At 46.1% G+C, this 26455-nt stretch overlaps 1 protein-coding gene across 3 annotated transcripts in view; it reads right to left on the bottom strand.

Annotated features, from left to right (window-relative positions):
* Nucleotides 1-11417: 11417 nt before the first annotated feature.
* Nucleotides 11418-26455, bottom strand: part of znf469 (zinc finger protein 469) — a 229626-nt gene continuing 214588 nt past the window's right edge. For all 3 annotated transcript variants that reach the window (XM_074634149.1, XM_074634150.1, XM_074634151.1), the window contains one exon: nt 11418-24635. In XM_074634149.1, the coding sequence (XP_074490250.1) occupies nt 12564-24446 (11883 nt within the window). In that variant the 5' untranslated portion in view covers nt 24447-24635 and the 3' untranslated portion in view covers nt 11418-12563. The remainder of the gene's footprint in view (nt 24636-26455) is intronic.

Genomic DNA, 26455 nt, shown 5'->3' with positions numbered 1-26455 from the left:
TATAACAACAACAAAAAAAGCAGACTGTGAGAAGCACAGCTTCTCAGAGATGTTTACTTGCTTGACCGCATGATGTAAGCGATGACAGGGGAGAGAGATGGAAGTGAGGGGCTTAACAGAGGGACAGAGGGGAAGACACTTTTAATGTCCATCAGCGTGGGGATGTTTGGGTAACGCTGGTTTCCGTGGCGACAAAGCGAACAGCAAATACACTAAGAGAGAGAGGGAGAGAGAGAGGGAGACAAGTTGGGATTCTGGTTTTACAAATACCTCCTTGAGTGCTTTGTTGAGATGTAGTCACTGTGTTTTGCTCACAGCCTGTTAGCATGTCTGTGTGTGTGTGTGTGTGTGTGTGTCTGTGTGTGGGTTTACATGCATCAGGATGTTGGATATTACATTCACACCCTCACACGCAGATATAAATAGGCGAGCCAGAATACAGGGGGAAACTGAATAATAATTTGTTTCACTGGCAGCTATTCAAACTTACAGTCTGTCACACTAGCGTTGTGCAGAGCGAGCAGAATGCAGAATCTGATGGCAAATATTTGGTGTGCACTGCAATAAATTCAATCTGCAACTTATTTCTGACTACACAGATGAGATTTATTGTAGGGCAGATCTGAGATCACAGTACAAATGATATAATTTCATCTCCTCTGCCTCTCCTTTGTGCTCACTGGCTGCTCTGATTTGTGTGATAAATGAGTGAGTAAAGTAAATGTGTGTGTAGGTTGTGTGCTTTTTGCTCATCTTACGTCTTAAGCAACTATACAGTATATATGTGTGTGTATGTGTGGCAGCGTTATCTCTTCCTCATTCAAGTCATGTCACAGGCCAGACACCATTGTCAGGAGAGGCTTTCATCTGCTGACTTCAGATGTGCCTGTCATCCAGTCCAATTATACAGAGAGAAATAGGTATTGTTACACTCTGGGGATTGATTCAAGACAAAATAGAAAAGTGAAGATAAGACTACACAGTCCTCTATGGCTCGGAGTCACACACACACACTTGCTCGCGCACACAGATGTGAAATCACATGGATGAGCGACTTCAATATCTCGGTGATAACAAATCCTTACAAGGTAGCACGGCCTCACTAAAGTGTGTGGCAGGTTGGTTACAGTAATTTGAAATGGTGAGGGATCGAGTGTTACACCTCCGCTTCGGCTTCATCGTCGGGGTGATAGACTGGCTTTTTTATGGAGATAACTCCGGGCTGATGGAGCAGCTGAGCAACACCGGGCTTAAGACGACTTCAACCTGCTGCCGAGAGCGGTTCAGAGCCACTCGAGCATCAGTCGGCATCGCTGACACGAACAGTCTCGTTTCACCACCTTCCCTACTGCTCTTTTTTGGCTCTTCTCACTTTCTTACAATGCCAGAAAAAAAATTTCAAGAACCACCACTTACCTCCAACCACTCATGGGGAACAGCTCCAATTTATTTAATACCACCCTGCCACTGCACTCACATCATGTCTTGCTGCCATGTGAGTCATTGTTAGGCATTCAGAGGCTGTAGAGAGAGACTGAGGCACTGTGCTTCCAAACTGTTGAAATATTGTGTGAACTCAACAAAAAGTTTGCTCTTCTTCTTTCAGGCCTTGTTTTAAATGTGCTGCACTATCAGGACGCTGAATGATTAAGAGGGGAAGCAAAAGTTCAGCCTCCCCTAGAGGCTCCATTTACCTCATCCGTCATTTCATTAAGTTTGTCAGGTGTGTCCTCATATACACACGAGTTGTGACAGCTCAAGATGGCAGACGTCTCAGTTTAGACAATCCCCTTATGTGTAGTCAACCCTGCGTCTCATTCCAGCCTCCAGTGTCCTTGCTCCTGATACTGATTCACTGATGTGGAACGCTGTTGGCTGAGATGCTGGAGGGCATGGGGAGAAGGGATTTGCTCCTCGGCTAAGTATTTTCTCTGTGCTGTGCCACGAGAGGAGATTTAAACTCTTATATATATATAGATATATATATACACTTTCAAATGGGCACGCACACACACACACAGATAACACACACACATCTGTTTTCCTGCCATCAATCTCCTGAATCCACCCAGGTTGTTGTGAAAGTGATAAATTCAGCCATTTAATATCCATAATTAATAATTTATTACACACGGCGCGCCACAGATTTAGATTAGGTAGTATTTTATCGAGGTAATAGTTGTACCCTTGAAGGTCATTCTGAATGTTTTTCATTATCGCTTCCTGAGTTTACATCCGATACAGCTGAGCAATAACTTACAGATAATGGGACTGAATGATATTATTGGGTAGAAAATTAGGGTTGCGTGAAACATATTTTACAGTGTTTTGTCTCTGACTTTAAACTATATTTCTTTTCTCTAATTAAGTAACCTGTGAGGACTGGGCATTGCCGTATGGTTTCAGATGCCTACAACAGCCTCAGATATGCCCCCGCAGTTGATTCAAAACCCGTATCTCAGTAGTATAAATATCTTTTTTAAAAGGTCTGTTAGAAAATAGCTGCACACAGTAAAGAAAGGCTGTGGACTATTTCACCAGGTAGACAATAAAGAAATAGGTTTCAATTCAACATTTATGTATTAAAGGGATAGTTTAGGTCCAAGTTGTGGGGGCTGCCAGCGCAAAATAAACCTCACACATTTAGAAAAACTGTTGAAGTTTAAAAATACACAATCCTTCCAGGTATAGTTTGCGTGTTTTGAAGTGGGGTACAGCTACTTATCCATAGTAGGTGACGTCGGCATGCCTCAGAAAGAGGAGAAACAGACGGGGGCACCGGCACCAGAGCAAAGCACTGTACTGCTGTGGACGGGGACGGCAGAAAAAATTATTTTAGCCACCTACAAGAAAGGCTCTCCTAAAAAAAAAAAAATCAATATCCGTTTAAATGTACACTATATTTAGAATATTTTCAACGTTTTATCTCGCCGTCAGACAGCCCTCTCCTTCTCCTTTCTGAAGGGGAACTGAAACAAATCTATGCTCTCTCCAAAGTCAGCAGCTCAGATGGCAAAAAACAGTATGGATACGTTTCACTTTCACTTCAGTTCGCTGTCGGAAAATATTCTAAATATAGCGTACACTTAAACGGATATGAATTATTTTTAGGTGAACCGTCTTTTAGGTGGTTTCTGCCATCCCCGTCCACAGCACTGTATTGCTTTGTTCCGGTGCCGGTGCTCCTGTCTGTTCTTCGATGCTGGGGGCACGCCGACGTCATCTACTGGAAGTAATACACCTAATATGTATAAGTACCTCACACAACCCCACTTCAAAACACCCAAACTATACCTTTAAGCACTGTGGAGTTTTAAACGTCATCAGTTTTTCTAGATGTGTGAGGTATATTTTCAGATGCACTTGCAGCCCCCACACTCAGCACAGTGTTTAATCAATTAGAAAATCACAATACTCTGAGTAATCAACTCAAACACAGAATTAGCACGCACTATTGTCGCTATCACAGTTTAAGCAACAACAGTTTTATTTTTGTCGAGCTGCTGCATAGCCATTAGTCGAGAAGTCAAACAGCTTACTGCTGACGGCCAATGAGAAGTGAACAGAGGAGGCTTTCCCTGATGCACAAAACTGGCTCTGTGGATTTTTTTTTTCCTCTTCTCTTTTTGTAGTGAATAAATGTAAGTGAACCAAGTTATCTCGCTGTCATCCCCCCTCCTCTCTCCCTCCCTACGCCTGTCTTTCTCCTCTCTGTGTGTCTCTGAAATACACACATACTCCCTTGCACAAAGGAGGGAAAGTGTCACTATGGAAACAAGGAGGCGAGATTCTAAAAGCTACCTCTTGAGACGAGAGTTAAGACAACAAAAAGGAGTCCACAGTGTGAGTGGCAGAAAAAGCAGCAATATACACAGCATCTATACTTCTCCCCGCCTGTTCTGCCGCCGCCGATGTCATCATCAAGCCGCCGCGTCGACCCCTTTACATCACTGTTTTGTGCCTTTACCAAACTGTGTACATCTGTGTCTGTGTGCAGACATGGATGTGCATTTTAATATACTCTGCTGCCTTTCTGCTAGAGGACGGAGGCTGGTGCTGTGTCTACATTTAAATGCATGTGGCTCCTTGGATGACTCTGTGTGTGTGTGTGTGTGTGTGTGTGTGTGTGTGTGTGTGTGTGTGTGTGTGCGTGGGTCTGGGTGTAATATGCACCACACATTTCTTTAATAGGGCTAATCCATTTTAATCCCACCTGCCACTGTTACCTTACAATGATGAATGTAAGCCTAAATGAGTTGAGACGCAGAGAAATGCCCGCGGGACACAGAGGAGGAGGCTGGGAGGTAGATGTAAGTCTCTATATGTGTGTGTGCGTGCGTTCAAGCTCGTGCACGTACATTTATTAAGGTTTCTGCAGCAGCTGAAACAGGTTTTTCCTCCCTGCTCTGTTCAAGGCTATTTTGTGTGGGTCTGCAGGGTCAGTGCTGTCCTTAGTGATGTCTCCTTCAGCCGTAATCAGCACCACGGACAGCAACACCGATCTCCACCACCGCAGGCACCACAGCAGGCATCCATCTCAATAGACTCAAAGAGGCTCCCTCTGCTTCGCGCCTTTCCTTTTTCATTCCTGCAGATCTAAAAGAATCGGATAGGTGAAAGCAGGCTGCCCATTAGGCTTCGGTCTTGATGTACACTCCTCCAATCCTTGATCTTTAACAGGGATGGAGAGGAGACGCAGGAAGAAAAGGGGAAGAGGGGGAGCTAATTGTGAAAGACCTGCAGGCAACCACATATATTAATAAAACCTCTAATGGAAAACTCCTAGTGGATAAGTTTCCTCTGGGGTGACACATTCACATGCTTGATTATGAGGAGGTAAAATACAGTGGGAGTCCAGGCTGCCGTGAATAGTCAAGTCCTTGTTTAGCACTTGTTACTGTGTATAGAGCCACAGCTTTTAGTGCCAGTGTCTCTCACGTGTGCTGGCTTTGAAAAATAGTAGCAATATGTGGAAGCAAATGAAAGAGAGAGAATAGGAGGAGAGATACAAAAAAACAGGAGTAGGGGAGGGAGAGATAGGAGGAGTATACTGTACAGAGAGAGTGAGTGGCTAAGTTTGGGTGAGAGAGACAGAGAGAGAGAGAGAGAGAGAGAGAGAGAGAGAGGGTGCGGGAGGGGAAAACCTCCTCTCTGAAAGGGATGATGTCAGTCTCTGCAGCTGAGCCCCGGTCCACGACTCGATAGGGTGAAGAGACTCTCTCCTCTGGAAACAGGCTGGCAGGCACAACCACATCCTCCACAAAGAGGGAGAGACAGGGGTGAGGGACAAACAGAGAAGGGGAGAAGCAGGGGAGAGTCTGGTGAATGAAATCCTGCAGGTACGTATGCCACGTTGTCATCCATCTCTGAGTTCATTCATTAGTGCCTTTTTGTCGCCTGCTGCCTGCCATTCATTACGCTTTAGATTGCTGCCAGCGTCTCATTTGTTCAAAGTAATTATCATGTTTTTTAGAATGTGTCACAGAAAACCTCGGGAGTGTGTGAATGTGTGTGTGTGTGTGTGTGTGTGTGTGTGTGTCTGTGTACACTTCTATATCCAAGCCTGTCTGTGTGAATTTGTGTGGGTGTGTATATTTTAGCGGGGGTGAGGAAGAAGAGTGCTCACTGTAAATGAGGGGGCACACACACACACACACACACACACACACACACACACACACACACACACACACACACACACACACACAAGGATTAGTGGAAAGTTTTTAATGAAGAGGAAACTGCTGTATCGAGTCCTCTGGGGAGGAAAACAGCTTCAATTATTCAAATCCAAATCAGATTTGGGGTCCCCAGAGCAGAGGGCATGGCAGAGATTTCAGATGAGACTATAGGGATTTTGTGCGAAGATAACCTATCGTCATTGGGGGGGGGGGAACAAAGCTTTATTTGTCTGTGGCGTCATTGTTATAGAGCTCTTCCTCTGTCTGCATAAGGGATTTGCCAGGGAGGGTAAAGCAATGCCTTCTGGGATACCGGTGGTCAGACAGGTGACATAGCTGTGGTGAGTCATCCTGTAAAAATCTGTACCTGACACCTCTGCCTCCCACTTTAGATTACAGGTTTGCTTTATTTACAAAGGGGGCTAATGTCATCGTCAAGTGTTAATTCATGTTACCCCCCCAGCCAGCCCTGTAGGATATGTTCTACTAGAAGAATTGATTTTTCTGTTGCTCAGATTAGTTATGAATGTCGGTCAGACAACAGCGCGTGCAGGGTCACATTCAACATAAGAGACAACATTGACCAAAAGGATAAAAATGAGTCTTTGTGTTGGAGAATCCTGCACAGCCAGGACTTATATATATCTATATATCTATATATATAGATATATATATAGATATATAGATATATATCTATATATATACGTATATATATGTGTGTGTCCTTTCCCTTCTCTGTTTAATGAACTCACAGGCCATCAGACAAAAAAAAAAAAGAAGAAGAGAGAGAGAGAGAGAGAGAGAGAGAGAGAGAGAGAGAGAGAGAGAGAGAGAGAGAGAGAGAGCAGGTCACAGACACATTTCAGCAGCAGCCATCCATTTACACACTCAGGCTGTTGGCACGCCACTCAATTAGTCACAGCGTGGATTACACTCCACGAGGGGCTCGGGGAGAGAATCACACTGGAAATCCAATTTTGTGCCACATCAAATGTCAGGGTAGATCCTTCAGATTGTCTGTGATAACCACAGAGACAACGGGAGGAGAAGCCGAGGGAGGTGGAGGTGGAGGTGGAAGAGGAGGAGGAGGAGGGGATGAAGGTTGGCGGAGGAGTAATAAGGGGCAGTGAAGGAGTCTCAGAGGGACAAGAGGCATCCCTTCTGACCAGCGGTATATATATATATATATATATATAAAGGGGTTATTTGTACTCTATGTTTGGTCTATGTGCAATATGGACAATTCTCATAAGCATGATTGGTTGAAATGTGATGCCAGGAAGAGCAATCAAGAGATTAGACTTCTTACCTGCTGATTTTCTCTGTAGTCTGTCATTGAACGGAAGGATTTCACTCCAGCGGTGTAGAGGAGTGGAATGGATCTGTAGGAAAGAAGTAGAAATAGAATTCATTTTTGGCTCCTCGTGTATAATTAGAAAATGATACTTGCAACCAATCCAGCTATATAGAAAACTAAGTGTGCGTAACAAACTTTGTTCAAAATCAGCTGTGTGTCACCTGTGAGGCAGAAGACACCTGCTGTTGGGCGCAGTGTTCCAGCCACTGCAGACACACACACACACACACACACACACACACACACATACACACACCAGCAGGCTTTCATTTGTTTGCATAGCCCCTGCAGAGCAACCCCATTTATTCCAGTAAACCTGGAACATCAAACAGGTACTTTTAGCTGTTGTGTGTACAGCCTGTTCCCTCTCTGGTGCCGACTGGAATGACAAATGGTTGAGTAGATAAAGGCTCCGTTGGCAGCGAGGGACTGCGACTCCCTGCTGAGAGGCCGTTGATTAGGAAATCCAAAGGCTGCTTGACTTTACTTTAATGTTCCGTCTCACGTATTATCATCATCTCGTCACTATGATTTCTTTTCGTCTGCTCATTTACTCAGTGATTCGTTTTGATGTTACTACTGCCCCACTTCCTTTGACTCCCATTTCAGGTGCCGGTCTAGTGGGAGTGTGGTTTACCTGTGTAGTTTTCTCACTGCCGGTGCTCCCATTGGAGGATTTTAAGGGCGTAGGCAGTGGTTTTGATGGTTGTCAGGCAAAATTGGTTTGATGTCTTGATTTCAAAGATTTCTTTGTCCTCTTTGTTCACACCGGGGGGAACGTGTTTATATTGAATTATTCATACACATTCTCGCAGTCGAACACAAATGATTTCAGATATCATCCCAGTGGAAATTCATCACGATCTCCCCATGTGTGTGTGTGTGTGTGTGTGTGTGCAGAAAGGGATGCTCAGTCAGTGCTTCCCCTTCATGCGACAAATCCCACCCTATCCATCCATCTATTTATCTCTGTCTGTGATGGCTGAAGCCTCACATTCCCCAAAGAGGCGACCTCAGTGGCCCCTCAGCCTGTGTGTCATTACCGCTGACCGGTAGCCCATCTCTATCCGCCCCTGATCTCACGACCTCCCTGAGAGGCAGCCAGCTCCACAGAGAGGGGGGGAGGGAGCAAAGGGCGAGGGGAGAGAGGAGATGGAACGGGAGGGAAAACAAGGGAGGAGGAGGAGGGTGGGTGGAAAGGTGAGAGGGCAACAGGGAGGGATGGACGACAGAAAATGGAGAGTGGGGAGAAATGGGGTGAGGTGAACAACTAGACGAGGAGGAGATGAAAAAGCAGGTGAATGAGATGGAAGGGAAGAGGCAGAAGAGGGGGTTCGTCGCCGAGTAGGAAATTGATGTAGAAGAGAGAACAAAAGCAGGAGAAAAGGAAGAGAAGGAGAAACAGGGTGGCGGCGTATAGGAAAATAGACGGAGGGGGGACCGGAGTGAGAGGGAGAGAGAAGAGATGCTATTTCAAGACCGTACTTACTGATAATGTCACTCTACTTCAAAGTGCAAAGCGTTCCTGTCATGCTCCTGTATGACTGTGCCTCTGGAGAATTTCCTCATAGATCAGATGATAAAAGGATGCCTGACAGGAGAGGGTGCGTGGGGGCTCCCCGCTCACACTCTGTGACACATTCTGGGCTAAACTGTGACAAAACACACTGAGATATCTCTTCTTTAATTGTGTCTTAATCAACACACACAGCTGCTGACCGGAGGAACCTGGAGGAGACTCACAGGAGCAGCGAGGCCGAGCAACACCAGGTAAAACACAGGTGCATTTAAGGATAAAGCATCAGCCATCATTGTTTTGTAATAAATCACCAACATGAATCCAGGAGGAAAACAGATTTAAAGAAACTGGCAACATTTAAAAAGCATGTGTCACTGGCTTTCTCTTATGATTGTTCTGTTTGACATGTTAATCGCAGGCATTTCATTTGCATGTCTTGATGGCTCAAATGTCCCTGAAGTCATCAATCATTCAGCTTTCAGGCATCACACTCATCAATGAATCCCTGACTGGCCAAGATTCCTGCAGTGCAACGGATTTAATCTCAAGTTTGGCGAATGAAGCATGCATCCTCTGTCTAATTGAATATTTAATTAGATTTCACTTTTGCAATCTTCACATAGAAACTCTGACTACATTGGAGTCTTTTTGGATATTGTTGGGCTCTTGATTAACTACATACAGTACAACAACAACAACAACAGATGGCCGTCCATATTCCTACTCAGACTCTTTTCATTTGGTTTATGCAGTGTGAATCTACAAATCTTTTTATTCATTCAACGGTTTCAATGAAAGGAAGGCATTCCACCAATATCACAACGCATTTTAGCATTTTGTGAACCACTTTGATATTCCCCTGTTGACTCACAACAATATAGCAGTAGATATCTAACAGCAGCTGACAGCAACATAAAGTGTTTCAGCTGGTGTCAGTGAGGGATTCTCAAACAATTCAACTAATGTTCAGCAAATTATTTGCAATTCATACGCAGCTGATCAAAGTTTTCAGCTCCTAATTTGGCACCTCTAGCTAACAAATAGTCCAACGATTGATGCTGCATGATGCATGTATTTATCTATCTATCTACACTGAAGAAAAAACATGTAAACTCTGCTAACATTAACTGCAAGAGCAAATACACATATATACAAAATACTTGTATATACAATATAATTGGTAGCTGTGATCCATTTACAATTACATTGCAATCAGAAAGGCTGAAAATAAAGGGTGTTGAAAAACCTTTTGATTGGCAGTGGATGCCAACTACCGTGATTATCTGCTCCAATTATTATCAATGTACTTGTGTTAGCCATTTGGGAAATATTTAAAGATGTTTAAGTGAAAAGTACGGTACAGTCGATCATGACAGAATATTTCTGAAGCTCATATCTAAAATGTAAAAAATTATTGTAAGTGCTTTATCCAAAAGGTGATGCCTGTAAACAAACTATAATGGATGGAGAGTTATGAGCCTTCATGACAGCTCCTCGTCTGCTTCAAGGAAACGGAGGGTGAATGAACACCTTTAACGTGCCGTTCATGGCTTTTAATGTAACCAAAGGTCAGGATGTGACACATCAGCCAGCAGCATACCTTCATGAATCTGAATTCTATCCTGCCGCATAAAACTTTGATGCACCGAGTGGAGTGGAATAGAGGAGCAGGCAGGGATTCACTGACAGTTATGCTATTTTCTGTTGTCATCAATGAGTCCAAAAATACGGTCTCTGCGGGCGCTGCCAAACCAATATTCCCACTAAATTAATTAGAGAAGTTATTTCAAACACAACAACAACAACACTGTGGTTCTGTTTTCTCCACACTTCCTCTGAACGCCTGCCACGGTCTCTCACGATGGTGTCAGAATCAACACATGGATTATTATTTATTACAGAAAGCACCAATATGTTCATAACACTTCATAAATCTTTGGCGTGATTGTAACCTTGTGACGTATTACTGTAGTTATAAGTCATCCTAATGCATTATGAAGCCTTAGAGCAACTTAAGATGCATGTTATAATGTATGCAAGTGCATTTAATGCATCACAGATAACACATTTCCATATGTAAGTTTGTATGTTCCATATGTTCATCATCAACGTATAGACTGATGAGTTTAAGTCTGTTGATCACAGTCTGCTGGTGTTTGGCGTCTTTTAGTGCAGATCTCAATGTCAGTGAGTTAACCATCGAGATGAAGTGATGTATTTGATTCACTGAATGCTTGACAAATAAAATAACATCTTCTTTCTTCCCTCTCTGTCTACTTTCACTCTCTTCCCCTTTATCTATCATCCTCCCATCTTTTCTTACAGCTGTTTCTCAGGTTTCATCGTCATTCAGTGTCTGGTGTGAGAACATCGCTCCTCTCCGTGTGTTTCTACCTGAACGCCACTGTGTACTATGGCTTTTTATTCCTATGTGATGATGAAAAATGCTCGCGTAGGGATGGAAGCCATTCTACAGGTGGTGAGAGAGCAACATGACAGAAGCATGACAGAAGCAAGAGCTCCTCGCCGCCGCCGCCGCCGCCGCCTGCTCAACAGTGCTCGGCTAAGACTAACATACGGGTGGATAAATGTGACTGTCTTCTGTTGGATGTTTCCTCCGTAACAGAGATACATTTACGCTCATCTGTCGGATGATGAGTGAGCTCGCTGAAGTGCTGATACGAAGACAAAAAACAAAAAGTCAGACTATGTTGTGTGTGCACCTGTTTTAGCCTCCAGACACAAGCAGCTTCCACTGCTTGCAGTGTTTGATGCATGTGGTGACAGCTGCAGTCCACAGGGATGGAAGTTGGAAACATTTGCAAAACATGTCATGAACAAAAGGAAGAAAAAGAGCAAGTAGAGACCAATACAGATCTTTAATAACCAACTATAAAAGAGGCACTTAGTGAACCACTTTACAACTTGCAAGAGGCACCACATATCCCTTTCTCCTCTCTCTCTCTCTCTCTCTCTCTCTCTCTCTCTGATTCTTTTGCACATTATTAAAATAAAACTTTGACATGAAGCATTACACCAAAACAACAATCTACCTACAATATTGTACAATGTAAGATACATACAGTATAAACAAGATAAAGCACCTTTGTTGTAGTAGTAAATACTATTCATAATTAAACATTTGGAGTTACAGACACAGATGATTGAGTTTGTGATTTGTGTGTGGTATTATCAGTGCATGGGAAGAACTCCGAATACAGGTCTTGGGACTGTGATGTCCTTGTATGCACCTGAGTTTATACAATGGAAGCTTTCCTAATTTTGTGTTCTTTCAGCCTACATGTGATGTACTTGGATGCTTTGCACAGTATCTTTAATAAACTACAGAGAACCAGTAAAAACAGTTGGTTGGATGAATGTACTGTAACTGCTACAGATCTCATGTTCCCTTCCGAGGACATTGGCATTCACATTACAATAAAACACAACGTAGCACCAGGTAATGTTTATACAAAAGGCTAATATGATGAATGTCAATGCAGTACAGTAAAGTTAAAAAATAATACAAAATGCATATGTTGGAAGCATGTACGAAAAAGGTGCACAGACAATAGTCCAAGTCAGTTGTGATGTCATTTGGTCCTTTTTGCAGAAAAGACTTAAAAACTGATAAGATCGAATGCAACATGCATTTCTTAGAAGAAAATATTATACTGTATTTTCAAGTATTCTTTTTTTCTTTCCTTTAGGTAAATGAAATATAATCTCTGAAACAGATAATATCCAACAAAGGAAAAGCAGAAAAAATTAATTTTCCCAACTAGCATATTCATTTTTTGACCCAAAATTCATATCTGCCGTTCGTCCTCACATTTGTGTAATAAAAACACATGTACAAAGAAGACATAAAGTGACTACGTAAGTATTTAAAGATAGCATTTCACAGAAAAGAGCTGTGCAATCTCATTCACCATAATGAATTGTCTTAAACATTTATAACTGTGAAATGTACAGTCTCTTATTCACATATCCCTCGCGCCCCCACTCAGTTCATAGATTCTGATGTGTCCTTCCTTAAAGGAATCTTAAAGCTAGTGAGTTTTTGGCCAAACAGCTGGCTTAGGAGGTGGTTCTGGGACTCTGCTGTCCTGTAGGAATGGCTCTCCATCGACCTAACCCCCATCTTTGGCCTGGATTTATTCAGAGAATTGTTCATGGGAACTGAAGACACTTTAGTAATAGGGGGATGCAGAGGCCGCCCCAGAGGTCCCTTTTTGGCTTTGTAATCCCCGTTAAGTGGACTCACGATCTCAGCTTTCTTTTGTGTGCAGCTGTCAAGCAAGCTCCTTTTTGACTGCAAACCCGAGTTTGAAGTCTTGCACTTGGAGACAATTTTGTTGCTAACGACGTCGTCCCGCACCGAGGACAGCACGGGGTAGTCGTTGGGTCCGTCTGACTTCCTTTGCAGAGAGGGGTTCGCACACTTGCTGGGGCGGAATTTCTTTTTGGGCCGAGAGTCGACGCCAAAGTTCTCCTGCGTGGCCGGAGAGGAAACCCTCTGCAGGCTGTGAGGGGATTTCATGTCTTTCCTCTTCTTCTGTGGTCTCACGGACTCTTTGTCTTCATTTGAGGCTGAAGCGTTGAGGGAAACCTTGGAGTGGAGGACCGGGGTGGACTCCGTGGCCTTCTGGCTGCCGGTCGTGGTGCCGTTTTTAGTGTTGTCGGTTGTTTTGGTCGTGGTGACTTTGTCTTTCGTCTGACTGCTACCTTCCTGCTCGCCACCTTGAGATGAAGCCGTCTGTTTGCTGTCATTATTGGAAGCTTTGGACGTGTGCTGCCACTGCTCGTCATCCCTCTGTTGGTCCATCACGTCTGCAGCTGATTCCTGCTTTGACTCAGGTGTCTCTGAAGTTGTTTGATTTTCTCTTAAGCTGACAGAAGAGTCCTCACCAGGTGGAGGTGAATCGCTTTTTTCAATCTCAGCTGTGTCACCTTCAGCAGAGCCTTCCTCAGCCTTAACAGCCTGCGTATCCTCACCACTACTACTACTACTACTCTCTTTAGGTGCTGACCACGAGGTCGTCGCTGCTCTAATGCAGACTGACTCATTCTCCTCTTTTACGTCACATGGTTCAGTAATTGATTTCCCATTGCCCTCTTTATCAAGAGGAGGTGAGGCAGCCGGGTCACTTTCCTCTTTCGTGGGCGTAGCAGACTCTGAAGAGCCCATTTGAATACATTTCTCCAGCTCTACGAGTAGTTCAGAGTAGTCCTCAGCAATGTCCTCAGTCTTCACATTTGTGTTGTTGGTGTCGCCGTGGTATTCATTTGCGCTGGTCTGCGTGGAGTCGTCTGCTGTGGACACGGAGGCTTTGGAAGACTCAGAGTTTGGATTTAAGTGCAGCGAGCTCACGCTGGCGATGCCGCTGTCCGAGCTGTTTTCTTGCAGACTGTCAGAAAGAATTCTCCTCTTCTTACTCGCAGGCGATTCACATTCATCTTCTTTGGAGGCAGACGCTTTGACAGGTCTGAAGACGCCTCGGAATTTGAAGATTTTGTTCCCCCCCGACAGGTGCTTCTCCATGTGACGATCAAACTGCTCCTTCTTGGAGAAGGTGTAGTTGCAGGTGCTGCAGATGAAGGATTTTTTGATCACGTGCATGACATCGGCACAGAGCTCACAGGTGTAGAGGGTGGTGTGTTTTGAATCCAGCTCGTCGACCTCCTCGTGCGCTCTCTTCAGATGGCCTTTAAGCTGCTGGGCCTCCTGATAAGAGACGGGGCATTTGTGACACAGGAAGATCTTTTCCAGATTGTGAACCACTAAATGTCTCTGGAGTTTGAACGGTTTGGGGAATTGTTTCCCGCAGTGGTGGCAGTCTCTCGAGGGGTCTTTGCAGTTGGGATGCATCTCCACACTTTTATGTGTCTCTGTTTTGTGGAGGACCTCGAGTGGGGTTAATGCGCTCTGCTTCCCACCTGCTCCACTGCTGCTTTTAGTTCTGTGCACTTTTGGCTCGGCCCCCTCGGAGGTTTTCCCCTCTCCCACGGCGCTGACTGCAGCAGCGGCAGCTTTTTCCTGCTCTTTAGTGGCTTTGCTGGATTCTCTGTTGGCTTTGCTGGGGCGGTGCTGCATGATTGAGGTGATAAAGTTTTTCACGGCCGTCTCCTGCATGAAGCAGCCCGGGATGCCTAACATGGAGCCTTGAGTCTGACCCCTCCGGGCAAACTGGGTGGCGTGCTCTCGTAAATGCTCGTTGTACATCCACACATCTGATATCTCCTTCAAGCACATCCCACAGGTCCAGATACCCGTCTTGTTCTTGGCGTGTTTCTCCCTCAGATGGTCTCTCAGTTGCTCCCTGGAGCTGAACTTACGCTGGACACACATGTAGCAGGTCGGAGGTGGCGAGGGGTTGTGGGAGAGTTTGTGAAAGTTCAGCTCGCCCAGGGTGAGGAACCAAGTGAAGCACACTTTGCACTTGTACTGCTTATCTTTGACCTTTATTCCTCCATCTTGCCGTTTCCTGCCTCGCCGCTCCGTCACTTTCTTGGACTTTTCATCGTCTCTTTTCTCCACGTCAACCGTTGCAACAGGAGGAGCCACCGAGATCTCTTTTTTAGAGTCAAAGAACTGAATCTCAGGAAGTTGAAATGTGGTGTTGATGTTTTGGATGTCGATGCTGTGGAAGGTTTGGGCGTTCTTTGTGACACACGGCTCTACGGTGACGGTGACGGGGGCAGAGGGGGGTGGGGGCAGAGGGCAGGGTGCAGCAGGTTCTACTGCTTTACAGGTGCTGGGGTCAGAGGTCACCGCTGAGCCTGCATCAAAGCCACCGAGGTCACTGGAGCCACTCCATTCAATTGAAGATTTATCCACGGTGCTCTCGAGTGGATTCGAGGGGCTGCCGCCGACCTCACGAACATCCTGCCGATCGCTTTGTTTAACGTCCGACAACTCCTTGACGTCAGCCTTTAATGTGCTGTTGTGGCACATATTCAACAGGATGGCATCGTCGGCAGATATCGTCTCATATTCACAGCGGTTAGTCTGATTGTCGGTGAGCGTCTGCTCCGCTTGGTTTGCCTGGTACTGATCTTTACTTTGCATGAAGGTTTCTGAAGGAGGGAAGTCCTGAGTCACAGTTGAATCGGGCGATAGCTTCTGTCTTTTGTTTCTTTTGCTGTACACCCTTGGGCACTTTTTCCTTTTTGCCTCCTCATCTCGGGGGAACAGCTGTGAGAATGTGGTGTCGTCGTCAAGCAAGGCCTTCAGTTCGGGACTTATGCCGGGAGGACTGAGAGGGGGATAATTCAAACGGGGGAGAGGAAGTGCCTCGTCTGAGGGGCCGCTGTTTTTCTCACATTTTATCTCGACGGCTGCCACTTTGCTGAGAATCTCTTGGGCGAGGCTCTCTTCTGATCCTTCCTGTTCACACATCTCCTCCACAGTGCACACTCTCTTCCCGGGCTCATCGTGTTCTCTGATTATATCCTTGTCTAAAGATAAAGCACTTTCGGCAATATTATCTGTACAAACTTCCCCATTTGCCAGCTCTGTCATGCTTGTGCATTTAATTTCTTCCGTATCGGTGATTTGATTTGGCTCCACAGTTTCATTAAGTACATTTGTCTCTTTTGTTGGAGAGGGCGGTGTGTTGTCAGAGCCAGAGTTTGAAGTAACAGGGTGAGGGGATTTCTCTGTTCCAGTAACACTTGTGTCATTGATTTCCACCTGGTCTGCCAGGGATTTGCGTAGCTCTGGTTGTGCACTGCTTTTGAATTCAGGAGTTATAGCTTGAAGTATGTCTGTTTTTAATATATTCAGAAGCTCATCAGAGAAAGGGTCGGGTTTTATGTTCGCCTCGCTGATTTTGTTCTTTCTAGCTTTGTTGTTCTTCTTTGCTCTTGTTGGCAGCGGAGGGGTTTGATGGCCTATTTCACCCACAGCCACTGCATTTGTCTCAGTTGCCATTTCTTCCGGGAATGACTCAGCCTCGGCTGCTTTGGATATGAGGCTTGTCTCAGGCAGCCCATTTATTTGTGTTGGGTAACAGGTCTGTGAATCATCTTTATGTTCTTTCTCTGTAGTTTGTGATGCTTCATAAATAAGCATAGTCCCCTGATGGCTTGATGTTGTGCTCTGCGGGCCGACGTGTTTTTCATTCCTGACCAAATGTTTCATGGCCTTATGTCTCTTTAACCCCGGCACGGTCCTGAAACACATGAGGCAGATTTCGCAGAGCTCCTTCCCCTGTTGAGTGTTGTTCTGGGGGTTTTTGGGTGTTATTTCTTTGTGTGTTTGGTGCGTTGTTGAACACTTGCCAGTCTCTATTGTTGGTTGCTTCTCCGATGGGTCTGGCGGTAGAGGCATTTGTTCATTTTCACAGATGACGAGTGGTTTAGGAGTGGGCGGACCATCTGAAATGTCTTTTCTGATACCGTCTTTACCAGAAGCCTCGTGACAATCCAAACTCTCTGATTCATCCTTTCTCAGCGGGTCAGCTTGATTATGCAACAGTTCAACAGGTCCAACTGGATCATGGCAAACCTCCATGTCGGTCTTTACATTGTCAGCTGAGGAGTCTTTGATTTGAGGTGGGAGACCCAGTGAAAAACATGTGAATGTCACGCTCTGCTGGAGGACCAGTGGTTCATCTGATAAGTTGAGTTTAGCTGCAGGGTCTGGGTTCAGTGATGCCGCCGTGTCTCTTTCAGTTTTGTTAAAAATCAGTGCAGGGTTAACGCTCAGGTCACACGCTTCACGGTCATCGCTGGGACTCTGTTTGGTGTCTGGATTCTCCTCAGGTTTACTGGCAGGTGAAATTGGTATGTAGTCATATTGATTCAGTTGTGGAGGTTCGTCTGAGACGCTGTTGTAGTTGAGAGGGCTGAGCTTGAAATCATACACTGGATCCCTCTTTTCAAGACCATCTGACACTTCTGGCGGTTCCGCTGAGCTGCTCACCGGAAGTGGAGAGGGAACGGTGGTTTCACAGCTGGGGATTTTACACTCTATGATCCCAAAGTCCAGGGGAGGAGGGCTTATCAAAGAATACTCCATTTGGGCTGTTGTGTGGAGTTGTTCGTCATTGTTTAAAGCCTCTTGGACGTTGCTGTTTTCTTCCTTGTTTACGGGGGATTGCATATTTTGAATTGAGCCTTGGTTGACAGACATTTCACTGCATTTGCTCTCTGGTTCCTCTTCGATGTTCCATTCGTGCATGGTTGTTTGATGGGAGGTCGATAAAAGAGGACTGGTTGGCGGGGCAGCGTGTAGAAAGAGGCTTTCTTCCACCTCTTCTCTGCTCGGTGAGTTTTGGTGATTTGCCATGAAATCAATGGGAAGGTGTTCTCGGATGTCTTGAACATTTAAAATCTCTTCTTGATTCTGAATGCTGAGACATGTTTCAGATTTTAACGAGTCATTGAAAGGAGTAACTTTGCAGGAGTCATTGTCAATGATGCCATCAGACTGTGAGAGAATCAACGGATTACTTTGTCCCTCTACGGCCGAACGGGTGTCTCGGAAGGGTGAGCAATGACTAGTGCTCTCTGTGTTGGTTTCCACCAGTATCGGACTGCAGGGCTTGTCTGTGGTGACTATCTCCACCGACAGATCAGCTGTTGGACTCGGGCTGTAAATCTTAGCAGGGCTGCAGCTTTTAGAGGACGATAATTGGATCAAATGATCCTGTCTTGCTGTTTCAACAGTCATTTCCTCGTTTACACCGTCTGAGCACTCCACCATTAGTCCATCAGCATGTGATGAACTAATGTCTCCAGCATTATCGTGGTCATCAGCGGGGGCTTCTTCCACTGCTGTTTTAATCACACCTTGAATGTCTAGACGGGCGTCAGGAAGAGATGGTGATAACGGACGGCTGACAGATTGATCGGTGATTCCCTTCACCGCCTCTGCTTCCTCAGAGCCGTCTGTGGTCGAACGCTCTGGAGCGTCACCGCCGTTTTTAAATAACTGAATCACATTGTCTTCTGCATTACTGTTCCCACCAGACTCCTCAACCACATGTGTCATGTCACGTGTCGCCGCACTTGAGCAGCTAGCAGACTCGATCAAATTGCTATCCTCGGTGATATCTTCCTCCGATGTGCCTTTAGTCTCAGCCTCGCTGTCGTTGTTTTCTGTGGGCTCACTTGGCTGTGATGAAATTGTCTGGTTTCCATCGACCGCAGGGTCAGCGCTGTTAGAGAGAGATGACTGTGATTCATTCAGAACGAATTCAATATCGTCCTCCCGCTCATCGATATTTGGAGGTGATAATATATTCTCCTTCCCGGTAATTGCTTCCTTTTCGCTGTGATCTTCTCTCTCGACTGCATCGGCTGCCTGACATTCAATTCCGCGACGTCGACTCGCGAGAGTGGTGACATTCGGTTCCTTGTGTTCTGATATAATGGGTTCTTTTTTGAATATAGAGTCGGAAATCACCTCGAGGCTTTTCATGAGGTTTTCTGTGTATCTCTTCTGCTCTAAAATCTCTTCCTTTGTTTCTGCTGGAGTCTCTTGTTCAGCGTTTCTCTGCGCTGGTGTCTCGTGGTGGAGCTGTGGGTTTTCAATGTGTGAGGCTGTGGTGATAAAATTTGGTGCGTCTGCCTCTTTTTCAGTGAAATGTTCAAGTGGCCCTGCTTCACTGTGAATCGGAGTGTGGGGACTGTGGTGTCCAGCCATTAGCTCAAACTGGAACGGACTGGACCACGGTTCGGTGAAAGGCTCCGAGGGCAAACTGGCCACTGGTACTTCTATGGTTTGCACAGAGCACCTCAAATCCAGACCAGTACCTCCACTCTCTGACTCATCACTCAGACGTAAAGGTGAAAACTTGCTCATTTTCAGCAGCTTGGGGACGTCCTGAGATAGTAACGGAGGGCTTTCCAACTTAGTCGTCTGCAGCTGGTTTTCCAGCTCATTCACGATTCTCTTTATCTCCAGCTCATCTTCTGACGCACAGCTGTTGAGAGTCGCACTGTAGTCGATTATTTTTTCTGGCAGAGACAAAAGGACGTGATTGTAATCGGCTTTCTTTTCATGTGATTTTTCAGAGCTGCTGCCTTTGTACTGAGATATCTCATCTGGTAGTACGGGGCTAACTAAAAGGTTCCAGTCTCTTTGCTCCAGAAAGGGAGAGAAGGACGACACAAACTCTTCCTTCTTATCAGCCACGCTCTCCATCGAATGGAAACCGTCTTTCTGAATCGGCATGTCCGAGTAGAGGCCGCTGTCGAATCCTGCGAGATCCCCGAACATTGACGAGGTGTCAAATGAAAGTGGGGATTTCAAGAGCCCCTGTTCCTGGTCCAGGGGGTAGGGCATGAGGTGGAGCGGGTCTTTTTGTATCAATGGGCCTTGGCTTTCAGTCGGAGACAGGCACACCTCATCCATCAAAGAGGTGCAAAGAGATGCAGGCTTGTGTGCGTCTAGGTCATTGACTAAAGTAATGGCCTCTTTCACGGTGCAGACGCCGTCACTCTGCTTTTCAAATGTGCTGCTGTCTGATAGCTCCGGCTGTGTGGCTCGGGGCCCCTCGCCTCTGACGCCCTTTGTGTTTCTGTCAATATTGAAATCAGTTTCTTTGTTGTCGGTGGGAGAGTGTGAATCAAACTGCAGTGGCTTGCTATCTGTACTGCTACACTGTGTTGGTTCTTCTTTGGGGCACAGACTGTCGGCTCTCTGTAGGCTGTTTCTTTCTGAACTTTCTTTCCTGGGAGACACCAGCTTCTCTCTTGATCTTTGATTGTGAGAGCTTCTGCTTTTTTCAACGTTTTTGTCTTTTGCTTTTTGTGAGGACGACACCAGATCCGCAACTTCCGGATTTGAGTGATTCTTCTTTAGATCCTCTGCGCCGTCTTTGTTATCAGACAGAATGGCTTTGTCAGTATTATACTTCTTGACAGATTTAGTGAACGTCAGTGCGAGTGCGCTGGCCTCCTTACATAACTTCTGCGGGGAGGACCTTTCATAGGTTTTCCGCTCTGGAGACTCTTTCTTTTTGATGTCCGTCTTCTTCTCACAGTCGGAGTCGGTGCGGTCGGTGCTTTTGGGGCTGCTGACGCTGTCTCCCGAGACGCTCACGGATGTGCTGAGTTCGCTGCTCGTGGACGACCTGCTGCCCCTCCTCCTGAGTCTCTGGTGAGAACCGTGTTTCTCAGGCGAGAGGGAAACCTCCTCGCTTTTTTTCACCTCAAAACACTCTTTGGACTCATGTCGCCACGCCGCCTGGTCCCTCTCGCTCCGTGCTCGCCATTTACACTCTTTGGTGTACGTGTATTTACACCGACTGCTTTGATTCAGCCGGCCTTGGCTCGCTATCTTGACGGGCTCACATTCATCATCTGAGTCCGAGACGTAGTCGTACTCTCCAAACGCAGGGTTCTGTACGGTGGGAGTCAGTCTCTCCATCACTAAGGAGAACTGGAGGTTTTTAGTACCTTTAACATGGAGCTTATTGAGCTTATTTTTCTGTTGAACTATTTTGTGAATAAGTTCTTTGCTCCAGGTGCCCCCTCCAGTGCTTTTCCTCTTGCTCTCTTTCACCGCGGTTCTTGAGGTTGGAGATGTGGAGGCCTGTGAGGGTGTTGACCCTCGAAGTGCAGCGCTGTCCTGAAAGCTTTTAACTCCACAGCGCTCAGAGAACTTACTGGATAAGAGAAACCTTTGTGTACTCGTGTTTTCATCCTCACTCTTGCACAGCTTCCTCGCCTCTTTCACTTTGTTGTCTTGTTCCCTCGTCTTCTCCCTGGAGGCAATTCTGGAATTTTTATGAGAGACTTCTTTTTTTATGTTAATTTTCTCATCTCGTTCGAAATTCAGAGACTTTTTCTCAAGTTTGCTTTCCGTGTGCTGTTTATCCGTCTCAGGGTTCTCAACATCAGAGTCATAAAAGTACTTTCCCTGTGTGAAAGATCTGTCATCCTCTGCTGCCTGTTTGTTTCTGCTCTCAAAGACCAGGGATTCTTTGGTTTTCAGGCATTGTTTGTTTGATGTTGCTTTGACAGTGGTGAGGTCATCATCAGCAAACGCGTCGATGAAGCTGCTGTCTATCTCTGCGTTGTCTGATTGATATCCAAGTCCATTCAAGGCTTCTGTGATTAGGCTGTCTAATTTGGCATCCTCCATCTCCAGCTCAGGGAGAGCGACAGGACCGGAGAACAAGTTGAGTTTCATTGGATCGTCCTTGTTGTCTCCTTTTGTTTCACTGTCAGATATCAGTTCTCCGTTTTTATTGAGGCCCAACAGAGACAGGTGAAGGTCAGACGGGCACCTCGACATCGAAACATTTGACACAGCTTTAGCTGGTTCTGCATGAAACTTCCTGCTGTCCTCCATCTTTGATATGTCTTTGAGGTCATTTTGTGCAAACGTATGCTGAGCACAGTATTGCTTGTGGCCTAGAAAGGAAGCCAGGTTGTTGAAATTCTGATCACACTGCTTGCATGTCAGAAGCACGTCTAGCTGGTCAAGATTTGCGGCGGCTAGCGAGGTCGCTAACAGCTGATGTGCAGAGTACGGCGGTGGTGGCTGGTGATGCTCCACCCCAAAACTGTCCATGTAACCTTTGTTTCTGTCCATGGCGGTCTTTGGATGTGTGCTGTTTTGCAGGTAGCTCATTATGTCGTCTTTGGCTCTGTCGGGCGCATAGGGAAGGTTTCGTGGAGCGTCAGAATGAAACTGGTGAGGGTGAGAGCTCAGGTGATCTGAGGGTAACTGCGTTTTGGCTTGGTGATAGAACGGGTGGGGGGGTGCCGACTTTGACATTTGACTGTCTTCTGAACTGATGTTAACAGGACTGGTGGACGCTGGGGAGAGGGAGGAGCAGGTGCTACTGGATGCTGGGTTATGAACCGGTGAGGGCAAAGGGGATTCATAAGGTGACACCATCATAAGTCCCATAGGCGGGACCTGTAACGGAGGATAGCTGTAGTTTCTTGATGCTGCTGGAAGAGACTGGTTGAGTCCAAAATACACCGCCTTATTTTTGGATTCACATACTTGTGCGTGGCTCATCTCTACTTTAAAAGTTGACACTGTGTTACCGCTATGTTTTACAGTCTCCTGTCTTTGGTTTGAAAAGCCGTCACTGGTTCTGCTGTTCTGAAACGAGCTGGCGTTTTTCAGGGAGCCGTGTTTATGTGATTTACAATCATCCTGCCAGTCAGAAGGGGAAACCATGTAAGCCAGTTTTTGACTGCTTATTGGTCTCGATAACTCAATTCTGTTTTGGTTGGTTATGGAAGGGGTCGGCCGTATCTGCTGCCAGGTCAGTCTGCTATTCTTAGATGGATTTGGTCTTTGGTCAAGTGCTGGCTGGTTCTGAAACTGAAACTTGTCGTTCATATCAGTATACTGAATTGTGTTTTGGTCAACTGGTGAATATGTCTTATTAGGCCCCTCCCATAGCCTATTGAGAACCTTATTATTGATGTTTTTATCAAAAGGCATTGAGCTCGTGTGCATGTTACTGACTGGAGGGTTGTTAAATGTTTTGCTGGGAAAGTGCATTTGGGAGCCTTGTGAAATATTCCTCGCATGGTGCACACTCCCTTGAATGAGTGTTCTTTGGTTGGCAGCTGTGTCTTTAGGATGACAGTTCCTCTTACTCCCCGAGGTGATGGCTGCCTCCCTACTGTCTGCCTGTGCAATAGTGTCTGTGCTCTCGAGCAGGGCGGTCTTCCCCTGCTCCGACTGCTGTGAGCTGGAGCCAGAGCTGTCACTGCTGGCCGAGTCCTCGCTCAGATTCCTCGGACACTGGATGGAGGACGTGACCCCCTGATTAAACTGTGACTGCGGGGGTTGAGGATAAGAGCTCCTATCCTCCGGCTGCTGTTCATTACCGAACTGAGTGCCGTTCTGAGCGATGTTTTGCCCTTCTTCAGGCGTAAAGGAAAAAGAGTTTTGTGTCACGTGAACAGAACCTAGCGAGGAGTCTGTAAAGTCTTGAGATTGGGGGTTCTGTTCACAGGGAAAAGAGTCAGAGGTGGATTCTTCCAGAAAATGATATCCATATTGAAATGGACCCGGCACAAAGGCCTTATTGGCTTCTGTAAGGGCAGTGGATTTTTGCGATGACACCCCGTAGTTAGCACCATTAAAAGTCCTTTCAGGAGACTGCCACACGTTAGAGCCACTCAGCTGAAAGTCAGCCAGGATCAGCTGGCTGCCGGGCTGGGAGCCGTTGCTCTCCATTGAGGCAGGCTGCTGCTGCTGCTGCTGCTGTGACAGGGGCGGATGTGGGTGGGATGACGTTCCACTCGAGGAGCCGAGTGCCTGTGAGGTATAGCTTGGGGAGGTGAGGTTAGAGGAGGCCTCCTGGAAGCAGCGGCTGTAGCTGAGCTCTTCTTGCTGTAGTTCGGCCTCTCTCTCCGGTATACTGGGAACGTGGAATCTGTAGCTGCCCGAGACCGGGCCACGACTGGTCTCCAACTTCTTGGGTGGCGCAACCTTCTGCTGTGGGTAGGCGATACCAATGGTGGGGTTGGAGCGTGGATTCGTAATGCTAAGTCTGTACAGCTGCTGCGGGTTGGCACGCTCCGTCTTTCCCGACCGCTTCGCCTTCTCTCGGCTGCGGCCCTTTCCGCTCGGGGACTGGGGGCTGCCTTTTCCACTCGACCAAGTCCCGTCAGTGGCAAATTTGGATCGGTTCTGCAGTGACCTGAAGTCAATCTTCCCTGTCTGCTGTGGCCGTATGACAGCCTCGCGCTGCTGAGGACAGTCCCTTCCCTTCTCTAGTTTTTCAACTCGGGCCCCTCTGCTGCCGGCTCTGGCCTCAGTGCCTGTGCTTGAAAAGTGCTCCGAAAACTCCTTTGTGGCTTTGTCACTCTGCTGTTCCAGCGCCGTCCCTTCATCCTGCAGTTTGGACTCAGCGGCCAGCTCTTTGACAGCATGCATTCGCTGAGTCTCTCCTGCCATGGTGCACAATGCGTGCTGTGAAGGCCCGGTCCTCAGAAGTGCTATCTGGGAGACAGGGGCATCGTCGTCTGGCTGGTAGGAATCAGTAAACGTCCAGAGGCAGGAACTGCAGGGACAGGGCTGCTCGCTGCAGGCTCATCTCTTCACTTTCATCGTGCACCGCTGATCTGGCACCAGAGCAAAGCAGACCTGGAAGGAAGAGAGAACAGAGAGGATTAGATGTCGAGCTTTTACTGTTTAATTAAACACAAATAATGCAAGTGATATATACTGTATATTCAAATCAAATCTGGCAATACTATTAAAACATGCAGGCAAAGCATTAAACACCATTCATTAAAGAATGTATCTTTAAAATAAGCAAAGAAACATTCATTCTGTACTCTCTGAATGAGATTGCAATCACAATATTCATAGTTTCCGCCAGCAGAGGGCACTATTGCAGCATTTCACCGGGCTGCTGTCACTGCACAAAGGACCAGTGTAATCAATGGGGAATTTCAAAATACTGCCAAACTCATACTCCAAGTCTTCAAGATACTAACGCTTAAATTCTTTATTCCCGACAACAAATAAGACATTTCAAACAAGCAAATACAGTTTCATCTGACAACAGAGAATTGATGGCTGTACAAGTGTCACAGTCTAAATCCTCTCCTACATAAACAATCACACAAAGAGACCAGTCTGGTCTTGAAATGATGCAGCTCGCTACAGTACCGAGGATGAGAGAAAATACAGTACGTGGATCCAAAAAGCGCTGCCAGTAAATGAATCACAGACTCCTTGAGAGTGGGGACACAACAATGCCACAGTGTTCTATTGCTACAGAGAGCTGCAGGTTTAGATCATGGAGGAATATCAGGGATTAGTCAGTCAGCCATTAGACAGTGAGGACCGCGGGCACACTGACGTTTGTTGCCTTTCCTCAGGCATCCCAGACAGACACGGCTTCTCAGGTCCCAGTTTACTTTGGCCCTCCACTGATTCTGCTTCGTTTGAGGTCGGACCAAATGGAGGTTGGACGTAGCACCAAAATGTCATTTCTAGGCCTGGTTACCAAACTTCCACCCCATCTTTACGTCTGTTTCCCAAACATATGTATATATTTATTATTGGAAATCAATTAACAACACAAATCAATAACAGATATTGATCCAGAAACCCTCACAGGTACTGCATTTAGCATAAAACAATATGCTCCAATCATAACATGGCAAACTGCAGCCCAACAGGCAACAACAGCTGTCAGTGTGTCAGTGTGCTGACTTGACTATGACTTGCCCCAAACTGCATGTGATTATCATAAAGTGGGCATGTCTGTAAAGGGGAGACTCGTGGGTACCCATAGAACACATTTACATTCACTGATCTGGAGGTCAGAGGTCAAGGGACCCCTTTGAAAATGGCAATGCCAGTCTTTCCTCGCCAAAATGTAGCATAAGTTTGGAGCGTTATTTAACCTCCTTCACGACAAGCTTTGCAAAAATTGCCAATTTCATTAAAGAAATTTAGTGGCATTAAAATGAATTTGCATTAACGCGTTATTGCGTTAACTTAGACAGCCCTAGTACAAAATAAATGAGACATCATTTCAATGTCCTGTTTTCAAGCTGAGGAAGCAACTGGGTTTGAAAGATGCAGTAAAAATGTGCACCAAAATGCATCCCTATGGAGGTTTAGCTGTTGGGCCCTCTCAGGGTCATTTGAAGATCAGCAACAGATGTTTCCATCCTGAACGCCTGAGTGCCTCTCTACCAGCCAAGGGGCTTACCCTTTATCAGCTAGCTAGCTCACAGTAATGCAGTGATGTAATTAAAGGACTGTATTCTACAACCAAATACAATTGTTCCCTTTTTTTCTGTTGCTAAAGCATAGTGGAGCAAAGGAGCTGCAGAAAATATTCTCTTTGTTTGCAAAAAGTCAGATTATCACCACACCTCGACTGATCAGGTGAGGCCCTAAAGCCAAACAATGCATGCAATGGTTTTACAAAATATCCACTTTTA

This window comes from Sebastes fasciatus, chromosome 4, assembly GCF_043250625.1.
Source record: "Sebastes fasciatus isolate fSebFas1 chromosome 4, fSebFas1.pri, whole genome shotgun sequence".
NCBI classification, from domain to species: domain Eukaryota; kingdom Metazoa; phylum Chordata; class Actinopteri; order Perciformes; family Sebastidae; genus Sebastes; species Sebastes fasciatus.
The sequence above is the reverse complement of the archived record's forward strand: the minus strand, read 5'-3'. Positions and strand labels throughout refer to the sequence as shown.